The sequence below is a fragment of the Nomia melanderi genome, chromosome 1 (genome assembly GCF_051020985.1).
Source record: "Nomia melanderi isolate GNS246 chromosome 1, iyNomMela1, whole genome shotgun sequence".
In the NCBI taxonomy this organism is placed as follows: domain Eukaryota; kingdom Metazoa; phylum Arthropoda; class Insecta; order Hymenoptera; family Halictidae; genus Nomia; species Nomia melanderi.
The window spans coordinates 19462686-19479417 of NC_134999.1; the positions used below are offsets into that span (position 1 = coordinate 19462686).

The 16732-nt window shown below is 44.8% G+C and overlaps 3 protein-coding genes across 8 annotated transcripts; 1 reads left to right on the top strand and 2 right to left on the bottom strand.

Annotated features, from left to right (window-relative positions):
• The first annotated feature begins 66 nt into the window (after positions 1 to 66).
• LOC116432689 (myogenesis-regulating glycosidase) lies at positions 67 to 14367 on the top strand. Of its 6 annotated transcripts, none has more exons than XM_031989916.2 (12): positions 67 to 397; positions 5074 to 5354; positions 5669 to 5899; positions 5972 to 6238; positions 6436 to 6524; positions 8206 to 8414; positions 9885 to 10021; positions 11351 to 11569; positions 11665 to 11775; positions 11878 to 12162; positions 12319 to 13029; positions 13123 to 14367. In XM_031989916.2, the coding sequence occupies exons 1-12, from the start codon at positions 353 to 355 to the stop codon at positions 14027 to 14029; spliced, it is 3492 nt and encodes a 1163-aa protein (XP_031845776.1). In that variant the 5' UTR covers positions 67 to 352; the 3' UTR covers positions 14030 to 14367. The 6 variants fall into 6 exon arrangements, with proteins under 6 accessions (XP_031845776.1, XP_076221003.1, XP_031845777.1 ...); XM_076364888.1 differs by lacking the exon at positions 67 to 397 and adding an exon at positions 2786 to 2987; XM_031989917.2 differs by lacking the exons at positions 67 to 397; positions 5074 to 5354; positions 5669 to 5899; ... (1 more) ...; positions 6436 to 6524; positions 8206 to 8414 and adding an exon at positions 8477 to 9232.
• On the bottom strand, positions 6565 to 7635 carry LOC116432690 (nucleoside diphosphate kinase homolog 5). Its single transcript, XM_076364920.1, has 4 exons — positions 7204 to 7635; positions 6993 to 7131; positions 6767 to 6855; positions 6565 to 6703 (listed from the first exon to the last, which is right to left on the bottom strand). The coding sequence occupies exons 1-4, from the start codon at positions 7285 to 7287 to the stop codon at positions 6593 to 6595; spliced, it is 423 nt and encodes a 140-aa protein (XP_076221035.1). The 5' UTR covers positions 7288 to 7635; the 3' UTR covers positions 6565 to 6592.
• Positions 14368 to 14577: 210 nt separating the features above from the next.
• LOC116432705 (uncharacterized) lies at positions 14578 to 16435 on the bottom strand. Its single transcript, XM_076374044.1, has 5 exons — positions 16198 to 16435; positions 15868 to 16120; positions 15423 to 15653; positions 15038 to 15352; positions 14578 to 14895 (listed from the first exon to the last, which is right to left on the bottom strand). The coding sequence occupies exons 1-5, from the start codon at positions 16260 to 16262 to the stop codon at positions 14578 to 14580; spliced, it is 1182 nt and encodes a 393-aa protein (XP_076230159.1). The 5' UTR covers positions 16263 to 16435.
• Between the last annotated feature and the right edge of the window lie 297 nt (positions 16436 to 16732).

The following is a 16732-nucleotide window of genomic DNA, read 5'->3' on the forward strand; positions in this document are numbered from 1 at the left end:
GGTCGTCCGTGGGCGGAAAAGAGGGACGTATCTCTCTTCATATAGAACCGTGACGGTCTCTCGCGAGCCTGTACGGGTGTGTGCAGGCTTGTGCTTGTGTGTGCGAGCGTGGAACGCGTGCAAATCGGCGGCTCGTTACACGAACACGTTACCGATACATTGAACGCCGGCTCTCGGGAAGATATCGCTAAGTGGCCGCCGATATAAGGAACGGAGGATCAGTCTAAAACCACCTGTCTCCGAAGGTGGAGGCTCTCATCGTCTAATCTGTAGCCGCGGTGTCCGTTTCCGCCGGGGAACGAAGCCGCCCGCAGCTCGGGGCACCTCTTCTGTCCCGAATCTAACGAGGACCATGGACAAGTTGAAACGGAAACGTAAGAAGCACGACAGCCAGAAGGTGGGTGAATCGTTAGCTCTAATCAAGATCGGCAAAGAATGGATCGCGTATGCTTCGTTGTGGTTTGGATTGAAAATGATTCGCAACAGTTGGAACTGTCGATGGTGAAATAGTGGCAAAAACTGTCGTTAGTTTTATCTAACATTAGGATAGATTAGATACTCAGTTTTCGCGTTTTTGAGTAGAAACGTTGTGCACAAGTTGGGATTTTCGCTGGTGAAAAGACGGGCGAATCTTTCGTTAGCTTGATGTAGACGCAGGATGTATACTCATTTTTCGTGGTGTTTTTGAGTAAAGATGATGTGTAGGATTTTGATGAGAAGAAGGGTGAATATTTTGTTAGTTTGATCAAGGTGTACAGTGGATTTAGCACTTTTTGTCGTATTTCTGGTTGGAAATGATTTACGAAGTATGGAGTTCTCGGCGGTGAAGAGACAAATTGGCAGATTCGAAGAGTTCGCGCGACGCGAACGTTGTTTCTCTACCTTGTTAGTTTAATTAGGATTTTTCTTTTCGACACCTTGAGTGGATGTCGTCGGTTTTTTTGTTATATAACACGACAATGTTGTTGATTTATGACCTGGTTTGTAACTAGATCGTGGAAGATGGTGAATACTCGTGGTCTTGTCAACTAATTTACGGAAACTGGAATTACGATAGAGTATCTGAATTGATAGGGATTAGATAGTGAGGAAATTTGAATTAAGTTTCTGAGCAGAGATTATGGAGATCGACAGTTCGAGTATTTTTGAGATTCACGTGTTTCTAACGAAAATGTATAGTCTTCTAATGAAACGAACCGTGTAATTTATTCTGTTTTACATGGATGACTAACTCGATTTATGAAAACATCTATTACTGTCTGCTTATTCGTAAAATCCTCGAGAAACTTTGAAATAAGATACCTAAACAGAATCTTCCAAGTTGCTAACAAAGAATGGAACATTTTTCTAAATATTTCTGTTCAGCATTCTTACGATTTATAGATCACTCTAGAATTATTAATGACAGACGCAACAAGGGCAGCATGGTCCCCGTCTATTGCGCGAAGAATTTTTATTTAATGATCAACTCGTGTGTCGGCAAAAAAGGTGCTAATAGGAGTCGCATCATATCCGACATGGAAGACCAAAACACGCTCGCATAGATGATAATTACCGAGCTATTACGTAAATAATAATCAACTTTGCTGTAGAAATATATAGAAGCGCTCTTAATTAGACCAGGAACCCCGAGCGAAGAGATCAGAGATCGCTAGGAGCGAACTGGTTCGCGTTATTCGAGGCAGACATGATTTCACTGTTTCTACGGCTCTATGATCGTTAACCCAATTTTATAGAAAACTTGGCTCATCTTTGAATGCAAACGAATCGCGTGAGCTCATCAGCGATCGTTTTCTGTCTTGTCTCGCCGCGTTCCATAGAATTCAGCGGGACCTCAACGCTTCTCGCGCGCGAAACAATGGCGTCTGCGCGAGGAACCGCTCTAAACTGTGAACTGCCATGATTCCTTCTTTGTGATCATTGTAATAAGAACTGTGCAAATTGCAAGCTTCACAGATCATTGTACAGAAATCAGATTCACAGAAAGCTATGTTTGATTTCAGTTTGAAACTCTTCAGTTGAAAAATGTCATTCAGTTAAAGTCGTTTTGCTAGAAAGAAGTGGTTAGTTATTTAGTTCAGATTAGATTAATCAATTTATTGAATCTAATTAAAAGCAGGTTTTAGTTAAGTAATAGTTACAAAGTTTCATTACTTCGCGATCGAGGAGCTCGCTTCAACGTTCGTATTCCCTGTAAATTCACGGAATCGAATAATGACGCGTGGAATTCATTTTTCTTATTAACATAACGATAGTTACAGCTACTTAATTTGCACTGAAAACATCGTGTCATGTGAGAAACTGGTTATCTGCGTCCGAAGACAATTGGACGCGCTCTCGGACTCGATTTATCGAACCGTTGAACCTAGTATTTAGTGAATGTCGATACTCTCATCTTACATAATTTTATCAGAGATGTTTGCGCCGGTTTATTATTACAAACATTGACGCGTTGCCGTCTGGTATTCACGTTGCTACCAGTTGACCGTCAATCAGGTATATCGGAATTGCATAAAGCAAAACAAAGCTGCGTTCGCGCCGAATAGAAAGAACTCGGTGAGACACACTGAAGTCTAGATTAATGCACAGGGAAATAACAATTAACCGAGTCACGCGGACGAAGATACGAGCGAATGAAAAAAATCGAGAAGAAGAAAAGAATCGCGGCATGCAGGGGTAAGGTTCAGCAATCGAGAAACATTGTTGGTAAACCTAGGCCGACGATACAACGTCGTTATCTCCGGACATTCTAAACACGTCAGTCGAGTCCACGATCTCGTGACCGCATCCTGTGATGCATCGCTTCACGCCTTGCAGTTCAAACGCATACTTATCGAGCATTCCTCGTACCAATTAGACAGATGAAAATTTTCTATAAAAAAACGCTCGTCAAAGTAATAAAATGCATTACAAGGTAGATAAAGAAAAATTATTCGCAAATGGCACTGCGATCCTCAACGCTGAAACCCAAGGATTCCAGCTCTCAGGTACTTAAATCAAAATGAAAATAAAAACAAAGGCAATTAAAAAGAACGCAAGTCCCAGTCGCACCGATTATTGCATAACGAAACTTTTTACCTATAGATAAATCTAGATAATCCTCCTATATCGAATGGACACAGAAAACCGGTGTATGGGTCATCGCGTGTAGCTAGTCGCGCGCCGCGGACGCTTCGATATCGGCCGAGAAGATTTTCAGTCACGCGAACAATCGGCCCGTTATCGAGCGTCAACAAAGCACCCGCGCCGGCCAGGGGAAACGTTCGGCTTGTTAATCGGTCGGATTTAAGCCGGCATCGCCTTCTCACGCGGCTCTTTAATCGCTTTATTGTATGTACCGCGCTTGTTTGAGGACTCTGTTCGTTGCTCCGCCGTGCGCAAACAAGATACGGGCCCTCCGATAATGGCCGGCTCCGCCGAACCGTGTGTACGCTCCGCAAACACGCGGTAGGTGCGACAAAAAGCGGCCGCGACACACGAATTACGGCCCCGCCGGCTAATTAACGCGTCGCATGGCGAAATCTTCGATTGTCCTGAGTGGGAAGCGACCCGGCACCGCCTTTTGTCCGACTGGATTTATTGTCTTCCCGCTGGAAGCTAATCTGCTCCGCCATATTGCAACCCGACGTCGTAAATCTCGTTTCTTAATAACTTCCTTCTAATGTATGACTGGCGATAACTTCAATTAATCGATAGCCTAGTTACGCGTGGTTAAACTGTCTGTGAAAAATGCTGGATTATTTGTGACAATTACTGTCCAGGGAAAGATGATGGTAAATGGTACTGTGGTTTATTGCTTCTTGATTGTCGAGTGATCTTTAGTTGCTGTTTATTAAAAAAAAAGAAATTTAAAATAAATCAAATAGTGTTCTAGCGATAGAGTCATCGGGACCTTCCATCCTCGATGCTGAAACGCGGAAAAAATACATGACACGCTCGGTATTATCAATTTTCATTATGTAATTCGAGCAGTCCTGCGCACGTGAAACTGTCGAGTCGACTGTGCTTCGAGTGATTAATCGATTGTAAATACTATAATCTGATTAGTCGTTAATTAAATCTGCGATCGCTGTAATCGTGCTCTCGACAATTGCGAGTCATGATTCATCTGTAGATGAATTGATGATGCTAAGGAAAAAATGGAACAAAGTTTCAGAAACAATAGGTCGATGCTGTAGACATCTTTTCAGACATTCGTCAGTGTCAACGACCAATGCTGAACACTCTGTCGCAGTGGTTGTGCAATTGGCCCCCTAACTCAGAACGCAGTCCCTAATTTGTACCGTTCTAATGTGCATCACTTTCCCTTTACTAATCGCGTGAGGACAGTATTTGAAATCTTCACAGTTTTGTTTCTCACAGTTCCTTTAACCTTTTACATTCCGAAGTATTCCATTTTAATTATTCCTATGAATATTATTAATAACCAACTGGAAAAGAACAGAAGCAGTACCAGTTCATCCGTTTCTTTTAATGCAAACACTGATAGAATCATCTCAGTTTACATCTAAATCATCATTCCTTGTCTTAACACTAGAACTACCGAGCATTTAATGCGATTAATATATAATTCCCATAAAAATTGTAACAATAAATTATTTTCAATTTCTTCAGATCATTATAGTACTCACATGAAACTATTTTCAAAATCATTTCGAAGATATCAATAATTGCTAAACAAAAAAATCGGAACCACCAGTCATCTTGACTGGTACGGTAGTTCTAGTGTTTCAATCGCTGAAAAGTCACCTGCGCAGATTCTGATCCCGCGATTCGATTCCATAAAAAATTCATTCACCGTTCCGTTCGGACACAGTTCATGAAAGGTGAAATTTCCCCTGTTTGTATCTCGGTCACGCGAAACCCCGTAACTCGAGACGTGAGCGGCTCACTCGCCGCTTCCTTCCTCCGCGGCGAAGACGTTCTTTCCCATTCGTGCGAGCGTACCACGCACCGCGCGAGTAACTTTAATCAACCTTAACTGGCCAACTGCCGCGACGATGGTGTCACTCCTCCCTGTCCCCCTGACTGCTGTACACTGTCATTCTCTCTGTCCTCTTTCTTTTCACGCAGAAAGTGTTGCTCTCCATCGTCGATCCCTGGGACGTTCGAGTGGCCAGTGTCGATCCGGTCGGCTTGGCGGAGCGTCGAGGCGTCTCCTTATCGATCACGCCGCCGCAATCGAACGGTAACACCCCGCAGGAGTCGACGTCACCTGGCAGGACCGTCAGGATACCGTCGCCTTGGTACAAGCCAGCCTACACGAACGCGTCGGACACGAATTCTTTCAGCGGAACAGCTCGATCCAGCTCCAGCGAGCCTACCTGGGTGGATCCTTGGTATTCGCCCAGCAGGTAAATCTTTCCTTCGATCTAGATCATTCTCCAAGGAAGCTGGAGTTAAATATTTGCAGCTTCCAAGCCGCAGGTTGCTATTAATTGAAACTTTGGACTCTGAACTGTGGTTTCAAGAAATTTGCTGGGTAATCTAGCTGTTGAGGTGAGAATACGTGGATCATAAAGAGATTTCTGATTGGCAGTTGCGAGTGAACATTCTTAGGAAGGGATCAGGCGAGGAGCAATGATAATTATGTTTAAGTAGACGGCAGTCGAGGCACAAATTGGAGCTAAGACGTCGAGCTTAAAGTGCGTTTTAATTGTTGCCGCAGGTCTCCAGTTGAAACTGGATTCAGCTCCTCGGAGACTTCGCAGAAACCGAGCAGAAAGAAGTCGCCAGCGAGAAATTCGAAGCGTAGCTGTGGCCTCCGCAGCGATCAGACAATTCCGGACGGCAATGGATTAATCGGCTCGGGGCAGGAAATCACGTGCGATGATTTCGATCACGAGTACAAGGCCGGACCAGCCGCGAGAGTGCGTTTCGAGACCGAGGAACGGCCCAGGTAGCATTGAACAGTCTTTACAGAAGTATTTGCTACAAACTGGATTTCTAATGTTGATTTCTGAATATGTAGGAGTTCCACATGGGGTTCCCCGTTAGAGATAGACCGTGTCGATGAGAAGAATCAGTTGTACCCGTCGAAAACAGTTCCTCTGCCTACAGTTGTTGTCAGTCAGTATGGAAATGATAATTTAACGCGAGAAGAGGACAAACAGGAACTAAAGGACAGCGAAAATCTTGAAAAGGATAAGGATTGCGAGGCGACCAAGGATCCAGCCAGTCGTGGGTACTTTGAGGACAAGGAATTGGTCAACGTTGTGCAGAATCTAGTGACGTCGAGGTACTTTTCTGTTTCAATGAGAAAATAGTGTTAATGATTGAGTGCAAGGGAATCGAACATTTTGTGTGAAGATGTAATGAAAAGTACGATCGATCGTGAGACTTTCGATTGATAGTTATAATTAGTAGCTAAGATTGTAGCTGGTAGCTAACAATTTTATCACTGATTAACATTGTGACTATATATTGTGGTTTCAGGTACAGTCCCGTTCTTGGTTCGCAAAAGAGATCGAGCAGACGCACGCTATGTCGTCGATGCGAGTCGCAGAAGGAAACGGACATAGTAGGTAAGACATTTGTATTTCTTTAATTGTGACGTAATTTTTATTTAGGAATGATGGACGATAGGAGACATTTAAGTTGGGATCATAGCAAGATCTTGCGGCAACTTGGGTTTATTAGGATTGTTCGTTATCAGCCAATTGGCCAGCCACAGGACAGGTTCAGCTGGTTTGAATTTGCAACACTGAAAGAAGATGTTACATGATTAATGTTACGTGGACAATTAGTGTACACAGTGCTGGCTTACCAAAGATAAACCTTCCGCAAGGACTGAATTGATGGTCTCTTCTAAGTAATCGACTGCTGCTTCATTTTTCAAGAGAGGTTCGACTGTCACTGAGAAAGATCATTTATGAGTTAGACGTGGAACAAACGTGAACAAGAATAATTATTGACGACTTGAATAAGACAATCAAATGGCTGAACCATCAAGTGACATTGTCAGCACTCGAGTCAAGGCACAAATGACTTACGTTCTGGGAAGAAGAAGTGAATCTCCCTCTCCGCATCTTCTCTCGTGCTACTGCCATGTACAGCATTCTTAAAATCCTCGCCTCTTCTGCCATACCTCGCTCTGATGCTGTCAGGATAATACAGTCGAGCTTCTGTGACCTGGAAAAATGAAAGAACATAAATTACACTCAACGAAGGACACTGTGGAAGAGAAAGAAGTTTATAAAGTACCTTAGTCGGCCCCATAAGTAACCTCCACTCTTCCACGCCACGACGTTTCGCCAGAACGTGAACAACAATAGAACCAGACGCCATGTAAGCGACTAAATGCGCGAAATTCAGGTGGCCATATCTGTCTGAATAAAATTCGGACACCTGTTCCGGCGTTAACTGGAGCCACCGCGTCTGATAAATCTCGAACCCTTCTTCGAAGATGCGTCGCTCAATTTGCTTCCTGAAGATGACCGCTTCCGGTTTTATAATTGCCAGAGTGCACTCGATGTCTGGCACCTCTTCGACTTCCTCTTCGCAGGCGCATGGCTCGAAGGACACCACAGGAGGCTGCCAGGGCTCGTCGTCTTCCCCAGGAAGACACTCGCACTCTTGAGGACTGACAAACTTGTACTGTCAACGATGACACGAGGATCATTTTCCATTTACAAGGAACCACTGGAGAAACTAGTTTCCTATTAAATCGCCAGACTTTTGTAACAAGTATTCACCGTTCTCGTGTCACTGGAAGAGATAGAACTAATCGAAGACACATTAGTGGCGTGACACATGGTCAATCCTAGATCAGACTGCGAGGAATCGGCCGAACACCAGTTATCTTTATCAGAAACCGTGTCGCAACTCGTTTTTCCGGTTATATCTTTTGCAGAACGGTACGTCTTTGGACATTTCCTGAAGAGTGTGACAGTTTCTGGAGTTTCACGGTTGCCATCGGTGTCTTTCTTGTCAGCGGGGCAGTCGCACATGTTTGATAAATTAAAAATTTACGGATATGTTCAATTTCTTTGGTATATTTAAGTCCAATTGTTAACCAGGCCCATTGTATTCGATATGTTTCGTATTTATAATCAGTGTGTTACGTTATACACTAATTATAGAGGTTATAAACCGTTTGAAACGAAGTATAGGATCAGTCTGTGGGAAATTGCCGATCAATTAACGTAAATGTTGCCTTGTTTCGAATGGGAACAAAAGTATAGGCGCGAATGTTCGATTTTTCAGACGATCTGAAGCTGACGGAAGTTGACGGAAGCATTTTCGCGGCAAGTGCGACTGAACGGGGGCCGGAAGTCGTCGAGGACGAGACAAAGGAAAGATTTTTTCATTCCGCAGCAGATAGAGGATTAGTTGCGACGCGCATTCGTAAAACTAGCATCTCGATGCCGAGCAATTTGGACGAAATGGAGGACCTACGGATCGACAGGCAGAAGGTGGGCGTATTGAATAATTGAATCCCTATAAAACCACAGCACCATAATCATTATTCAAACAAAAACATTTTCTCACAATTTTTTAATCCTGTTTATATCGCATTTTCTTTTCAAAGGATATATCAAGCGTAACACATCGATTTTAGTTATATCTTCCAAATTTTTCAATTTCCAATGTCTAAACTTAAGTTTCAATTTTCAAGTTATTCGAATTCAAATCTTCAAACGATCGTCGTGTTACACTTGGCAGATACGTCATTACTTCCAGAACTATTTAAACTTCGTTGCGATTTCGTTTGAACGAAGTACCTTCGAAGGGCAATCAGATGCTGCCGTAAAATAGAGGGAACACGTTTTCCGCGGCACTCACACGAACAGTTCCCGCCAAAACCCTCTATTGTCGCGGATCAACAACAACACCGTGGGTATTCCTGACCGTGAACAATCGGCGACAGTGTGCCGCTGGTAAGGAGATTACGAGGAAACGCAGCACGGTCTCGTCGCAATTATCAGCCGGTGTTTACCGAGCGCGGAGAAGAAGTTCTGTACATATCTGAAATTAAAGTTTCATCCTCGAACGTGTTGTTACCTCGATCACGCGATTTCGGCGCCAGTTGACGCGTCAGTGAATGACATCGGTGAATCGGATTAAAGGTAGAGAGCGTCACGTGGTGATCCGTTGTGGGAGGAATTTGGAGAGGAGACCGTTGCTGTCCATGAACGACAAAGATGCGAAGGACCATAGATACAGCTCGATCTACTCGCTGGAGAGAGCGTTGTCCGGCGCCGGGAAACCGAAACTCGATGTTATTCAAGAGGTTCGTGTATGGTCTGTGGATTCCAGTTAGTGATTTCTATCATTTAGGATTTTTAGTTATTATTTATTTATGGAGAGATTTGTACAAATGCTGGAAGATATATTTGTTTGGTTGGATGAAAGGAACATAGCAGAACAGGATGAATTTTGGAGACTTCGAAAGATGAACTTGATGTACATGTTAAAAATCGTTGGTAGATTTCATATAATTCTTGAGAATTTTAAATGTACGATTGAATTTATACTTAATTTGGTGAATGAATTACTATACTGAATCCGACCTACGGCAAGAGAAATCCAGACACGTCAATGATTGCGCAACGATTATCATCAACCTGTGGATCAGCTGAGCAGCTCTATTCCACGTTCTCATGGAAGCAGTTCTGAATTCTCGAGATAATTGATCCGGTTTGCGTTAAATTCATGATACGTGAGAGGAATTGCAAGTAGGAACTGTTCTCGAGAATTCTTCAATTACAGATCATTTGGCGTGGGACTTACCACTTATTAATAGTGTCTGAACGTCAACATCTGATAGACACTTATTTTCTTTCTAAAGATTTTCAGTGCACACGAAATGATATGAGAATTGCACCAACTTTTGTGGCATTTTGTGGACGTTTCGAGTATAATTCATCGTTAAATTGGCGCAGGGAACCGCGTCCAAGTTCACGAGGTCCGAGAGCGAGGACAGTAGCAGCGTGACGTTCAGCAACAGCGGCTCGACGCCCAATGGAAGCCCGCTTGGCTCGGAAACCGAGGAGGAGGCCAACGACGAAGAGCTTGCGAAGTGAGTAGCAACATTTCCTCATCGTTCGTGTTTCTGAATTCTGATCAACGACGTCTCGGTGACGTAGCTGCTTCGTCATCATCTATCAGCGTCGACGATGCGCTCGTCTGCATCGCGCAACACTTTGTTCGGAGTATTGTGGATCCGAGGTTTATCAGCGAGATGATTAAAGTATACACAGTAACTCGAGGTGATTAAAAGTTAGCGGATGTTACCAAGTAAAGGTCGACAAATATTCTGCGAATTCTTTATCTTCGGACACTTGAAGAGCTACTATTTCAAACTTTGATTGGGAACTTGATTATGTTCCCCTGTTAAAGGGGAACTTTATATTAAAGAAAATGTTTATTTTCCTTATTTGCAATTAGATGTAGTTAACGTGTTGAAGAAACGCACTTCATTGAAAGTTGGTTCTGCAAGCGAAAATTTCAGCTTTCTCTTCTGAAAATACTTTCACTCTCGTATTCATTTTCGTGTTGCGCTGTAGGGATTTTTGTAGTAACGGATCCTAGAGCTAATCGGACGAAACCAGTATTCGTGTGATGGATGAACGGTGTCCGTCAGAGGATCATCTTCTGGTTCGACCTTCTTTCTATCGCCCGAGGGTTATCGCGTGCGTAAGACCGTCGTCGCGTCGGGCTCTCTCACAATCGTGTCGCAGCACTCAGTTGCTCGTCGGTTGGTCATTAAGCGCGGCCCGCGTTTTCCTTCGATGGAGAAAAGTGCATTCAACTCTGGTATTTTGTTGCTCGACCGATCGGCGCGTTGCATCGTCGTCCCGTTTGATTTACGATGTCCGCGACTGCGTTAAGGAAACGTCCGCACTCGAGATCTTGAGCTTCCCGGTCGCTCGTCTCACTGATTCGCGTTGCACGCGTGTCGCGCGACGAGTTTTTAAATACCAGTGTTTAAATACCAACTCTCCGGACTCGCCGCTTCTATAATTGTACTGTGGATTTTATGCATTTAGGTCGTGCGTAATTTTTCTAGGCTCGGCGTAGCTGTTAGTTGAAGACAACTCTATCGGTTTTGCGTTTTGTTTAGCATGGAGACTTGAACGAATTTCTATTCAGGCTTGGTTTCTGTGAATTGGCGAGTCGTGATTTATATTTTCGTAAAATCGGTAGACTACTTAGAAACCAGTTAGTTCGGGAGCTGGAAATTAAATAACAAAATGATCCCAAGATACGACGTCGGTAGCGCTATGTCGCTGCAAAGGTACATGAGAAGCAGAATATTGCCTTCTTCTCCTAGATATTTTCGTATCGAATATACGTTTGATGGATTGGATAATCTCTTGTTCCTCTGATAACAACGATGGAATTTCAGAGTGCCGCTGCAGGCACCTCCTCGACGGAAAACTAGAACGGTGTCGCCGATGATGAACCAGAAGTTAGGGACCGATCAGCTGGAGCTGCCAGGTGCGCAGAGCGCGAACTCCACGATAACCAGCGTGAACAGCATCAGCAGTTTGCTCAAAGAGAAGCTGCAGATGTCTTTGCCGCAGGCTTTGCGCAGCAGCAAGAAGAGACAGAACGCCGACTATCGGTGAGTCGAAGATACAACGCTCGAGATACGAGACTTAATTTTTGACCAGAGATTTCAAGGAACCATCAATCATTATTCTTCGTTATCTTTTATAGGCTCCGAGCCTTCGTTGGTATACTGTTCCTCTGCGTTGTTTTTCTCGTTGGGTTCGCACACATTTATTACACACAGCATGTACTGCAGCGTGCATATTTCGACAAGTTCAGGTGAAAATATGATCTAATCGCTTGCAACGTAATCTGAAACTGAAGCTAGTAAACGAGTCGCATGACAACGTGTCTCGTCCATGAATTAACAAATGATCACAGGTTCAACAAGAACGAGAGAATGATGCACGTGTACAGTAGCACAGGGGCGGAAGTGATAGCAGCCCGATTAGGGGAGGGGATTCCACCGGACACCGGGGTCTTTCCCTGTCTGCCTCATCATCAGAAACCAGACTCGGTGTGTCTGGAATGGTTGCAACAAACGCGTCTCTATCTGGCGCATACGCGACACGAGGACATGAATTGCTACCATGTTACCTGGCAGAGTTTGAATCCGTTCCACAAGCCCACGGATTGCTTCGATTGGTCTTCGAAGAGAGGACACTGGTATGTTCGTGAAGTTAACCATTCGTATGAGAATTGAATCTAAATTTTATTTAAGCCAATTAAAAGTACTTTGTTGTCACTATTCCACTGCTAACCCTGTTACTAGTAATCCCAAAGCAAAATCGCGTCGAGCTAATCAGCTCTTGCTTCTCTCAGGTACGGTGCAGGTCAAGTGCAGAGCATGCCGTATCCCCTGGAACGCGGACGTCTCGATCTTAGCCCATTCATCACCGGTGACATCGCCAAGCATCCGTTCGGCAACGTGCTCAAACGTTACTTCCTGAACTCGAAGGGCGCGACCATCCTGGTGGACCCTGAGACGCCACTTTACGTGTCCATCAAGGCGAATAAGAGCGATGACTTCTGTCTGCAGGCTAAACACGACGCGTTCGCCTACATCAATCACCTGACCCCGTTGCCTCAACTGAACTACACAATTTGCGCAACGGATAACATGAAGAACCTCCATTCCTCCATGGCGGAGAAGTCACTGTGGGATGGACTGAAACCAGACGAGCTCCACGCTGTTCATTCCTTGCTATCTGAGCCTGTCTGGCAAATAGTGCCCACCAACGAAGCTGCCATCTACAATTATACGGAAGACGTGATCGCCTTGGGATTCTTGAGGCAGGGACACGTGTTGCTGAGCGGGGAATGGCAGCCTAGCACCGGTGACTTCATACTGGACGAAGAACGGTTCCCCTCGATGGAGGAAACGATCAACATCATTCACAGGCGAGGCTTTAGAATCGTGTTCACCATACAGCCCTTTATATCTACGGAGTCTGTGAACTTCAAGGATGCTGTGACAAACAGGCTGTTGATCTCTGAGAGGGGAAGTGATCCCAGGATACCCGCGTTAACCAGGTAGTTAAAAACCATTTAACTTTGCCAATCAAGACATTCCTTTAATTGGATTCGATTAAACCACGACGCTTTTATATTTCCAAATTTCCGTAGGTACAAGCAAGGCAATAGCGTAGGAGTCCTAGATATCACAACGAACAGAACTCTCCCTTGGCTGCAGTCCAAACTCGAGAGTCTGATCATGAAATATCACGTCGACTCGTTTTACTTGGATCTGGGCACCGCGCAGGACATGCCACACTACTACAAATGCGAGCAGCCGTTGACCAATCCGGATCATTATAAAACTCTGTTCACCAAGGCAATCCTGGGCTCTGTGCCAGTGATCGGTGTCTCAGGAGCGATTTCTCGGCCCCGAGCGCCGGTCTTTGTCTCCTTGCCTCCGTTCTCTTCCTCGTGGAGAGCTATCAAAACCGTCATCCCCACCGTCCTGACTTACGGAATGATAGGCTACCCGTTCATCATGCCTGGAGCCGTGGGCGGAGACGTATCCTTGCCTATGTCCGATAATAATCCAGACAACGACTTCGAAGTTAGTTTACCCGACAAAGAGCTGTACATCAGATGGCTGCAGATGTCCACCTTCTTGCCAGTGATTCGTTTCACCCACTTGCCTAGCAAATACTCGGACGAATCTGTCCTGGAGATAGCGAAGAAGCTGACCACTCTAAGGCAAAAGACTGTGACACCGTTGCTGAAGAAGTACGCTAAGGAGACACTGGACACTGGTCTGCCTATAATCAGACCCCTGTGGATGTTGGATCCAGCGGATCCTGCGTGTCACGTGCTCGTAGACGAGTTCTCTGTCGGCGAGGAACTGATAGTTGCCCCTGTCCTCTTTTCTGGCAGCAGGCAGAGGGAAGTTTATCTACCAGCTGGAGTCTGGAGGGACGGAATCGACGGCAGTCTCAGGAAAGGGTCTAGGTGGATCCACAATTACAGGGTAGCCGAGGACAAAGTCGCTTATTTCGTGAAAATGCCAGACAATACGAGGTTCTGAGCACTCTTGAGAACTTCTGGGAAGCAACTGTTTCATTTGATGCAGGGTTGACAGTGGGATTAGAATGGCCGAGAGTGTCTGTCAAGTATTTTATACTTTCAAGACAGAAGATGGAATCATCTACTATGATTTTCATAGAAAATGTTCGAAGATGGATAGACTATGAAGTCGCTGGGACTGTGGAAATTCTTCGGGCACGCGTGGACATGTCCGGCTAGTTGAATCGTTCAGTAGACACTGCTGGTAGTAGTTGTTAAGAGCCATGCGAATTTCGAGCACGCTAATGCACAGAAAGTATTTATTTCTTTATACTTAGGAAATATATTTATTTTACTTTACACCGTGTGTCGTTCATTCCAGCGCACATGTGTCGTCCGTAAATCGCTAGGAAAATATATTGTAGCAAAGAAATGAGTCATCTAAAAGTATGATCCGGAGAGGAAGTCCGCGTTACCGTAATACTCGAGCCTCTCATTATTCGTGCTACACGAGATCTCGATGTGGTTCGACGCGCTCGGTAATTTCCATCGGTCATGGAATGCCGGTCTCTATTTCTCTTCGTGTTGCTGTTGCTGTCGATCCTCGGCTCGTTGCTCGACCGCTGCCGCGTGCTGCTGCGGCGCGGACATCGACAGTCTGGGCGAGTACGAGTCCAAGAATTTCTGCAGGTTGCAGAGCTTGCTGCACATGTTTTGGATCCGGTTCATATGCTCCCACCGTAACATCTTCAACTGCTTCAGGCATTCGGCGTTCAGGCCGCGATGTGTGAGAAGGTCTTTCGTGGACTCCCAACAGTCACCCTGCAGCGCGTGCATGATCTCTACACAAGGTTCTTGCTTCGTTAATCCACGATTCGAGTCGCTGTTCTAGAAAAGCAACGAGAACAGAGTAGAAATAATTGCGAAACGATTATTTTTTAATAAGATTGTTAGATCCGTTACCGTTTTTCAGAGATCTACGCTACGTTAGACATTTAGTACTAGATCAAGAAAATATTAATGACTGAACCTTTGGTTGATCCGTCGACGAACCAAAGTCCTGGCTAAGAGCCTCGTCGATCAAGCCAACGATCAGGTTCTTAGTAGCGCAGAGATTCAGATCACCACCAGCATAGATGTTTTTCTTTATCTCCGCTTCCCTGTCTTCCTCCTCTTCTACGATCTCGTTCTTATTCTTTGAATCTTCCTCGCCTCTGCCGACGGTATACTTCCGAACAGTAGACCGTTTGCGTGGTTTGTGCTTAATCGCATCTACGATGTCTTGGTTCGCTAAAGGCCTGTCTTTCGAGTAATCTGGAATGTTCACTCCTCTCCCAAAATTCGGCTGTAAAAATATAAAAAATGAACAGATGAAGCAATGAGACCTCGAATATCTTGATTTCTACAGATCTTACACGATTGTGAAACTTCTTCCTTGTTCTCCTATCCTCCAGATCATTCTCGACGGTTCCTGCATCCACGTTCTTCAAGGTGTCGTATCGCGACAGGTCAAACCCTAATTTAGAGTAACCTGAATCTTCATGATCAGACTTCCGCCGACAGGGAACAGTTTCATCCTCCAGTTCATCTTTCCTGCGTTGTCTAGAATTCCTCGATTCTCTCTTGTTCCTGAACTCCTCCGCTAACTATGAAAAAAGCGTTTTCTCTCAATTGAATCAAACTATTAATACGAAAAAAGAAAAGAAAATTATGCGAGGTAGATTACAGTAATAGAAAACATCCAAAGCATAGACGTGACGTTTAGCCAATTATAATGCGTCTATAATTATTAGCGGATCGAGACTCTTCCAGGAACAATGACCTAGATCTTAGTTTAGAATTACATGTAATGACTATTACTTTGTAATCGATCCAGTGATCGTAAGAGCATCCATTCTCCATGGATTGCGGATATGCGCAACAGCCGTCCATGTTGGTCAGTAAGATCTGGTCCTCGTCGTTCATCCGTTGGCACTGATGACCGCTGGACTGTTTTTTCCTCGAGTGATGATACGGGTTCGAAGTGCCGAAGCCACACGCGACTTGAATTGGCGACAACTCGTACCTCTGCGACACGCAATCGTCTAAGATCGCATCCATGTTCTTGTAACACCTGAAAAATCGTCGATTTATTCCCACGTTCCTTTCTCTGAATATTCGACAGCTGAATAGAACACGGTAAGTTGTTACTTCGGTTTCCCGCTCGAATGCTTCGTCGTCTCCATAAATTGATGACAAGAGGGGCACCGTTGCATCTGACTCTTCGGTCTCCTCTTTAGCCTGACTTCCGGCTGCAGCAGTCCTATCTCGTGCAACGAATCACAGTTGTAGCAATATGCCTGCTCCTACGAGAAACACAGCAAGATAGACGTTTCTAAAGGATCATCAGTTCGGCAAACTGACACATAAACTCTTCGGTATATCTCGGCCATGATCTCACCATTTCTATCGAACTTCCTAGCAACGTGCAGCTCCCTCGCGTCAGAATCTTTAGTAAAATACGCGCCGCGCCTCGAACCGGATAATCCGGAACCCCGTGAAGCCGGATTCAGCTTCGCTCATACTAAGTTCTAAGGAACCGATTCACCTTTCTCTGCCATCCAGTGAAACTACTCGAGAAGCCGAGCAAACGCGGAGAAGTAGACGTGTGTATCGCGTGAACCGTGAATCCGAGAAGAATCGATTCGCGTTGCTTTGTTTTCTTCAAGTTGGATTTCGAAGTAGG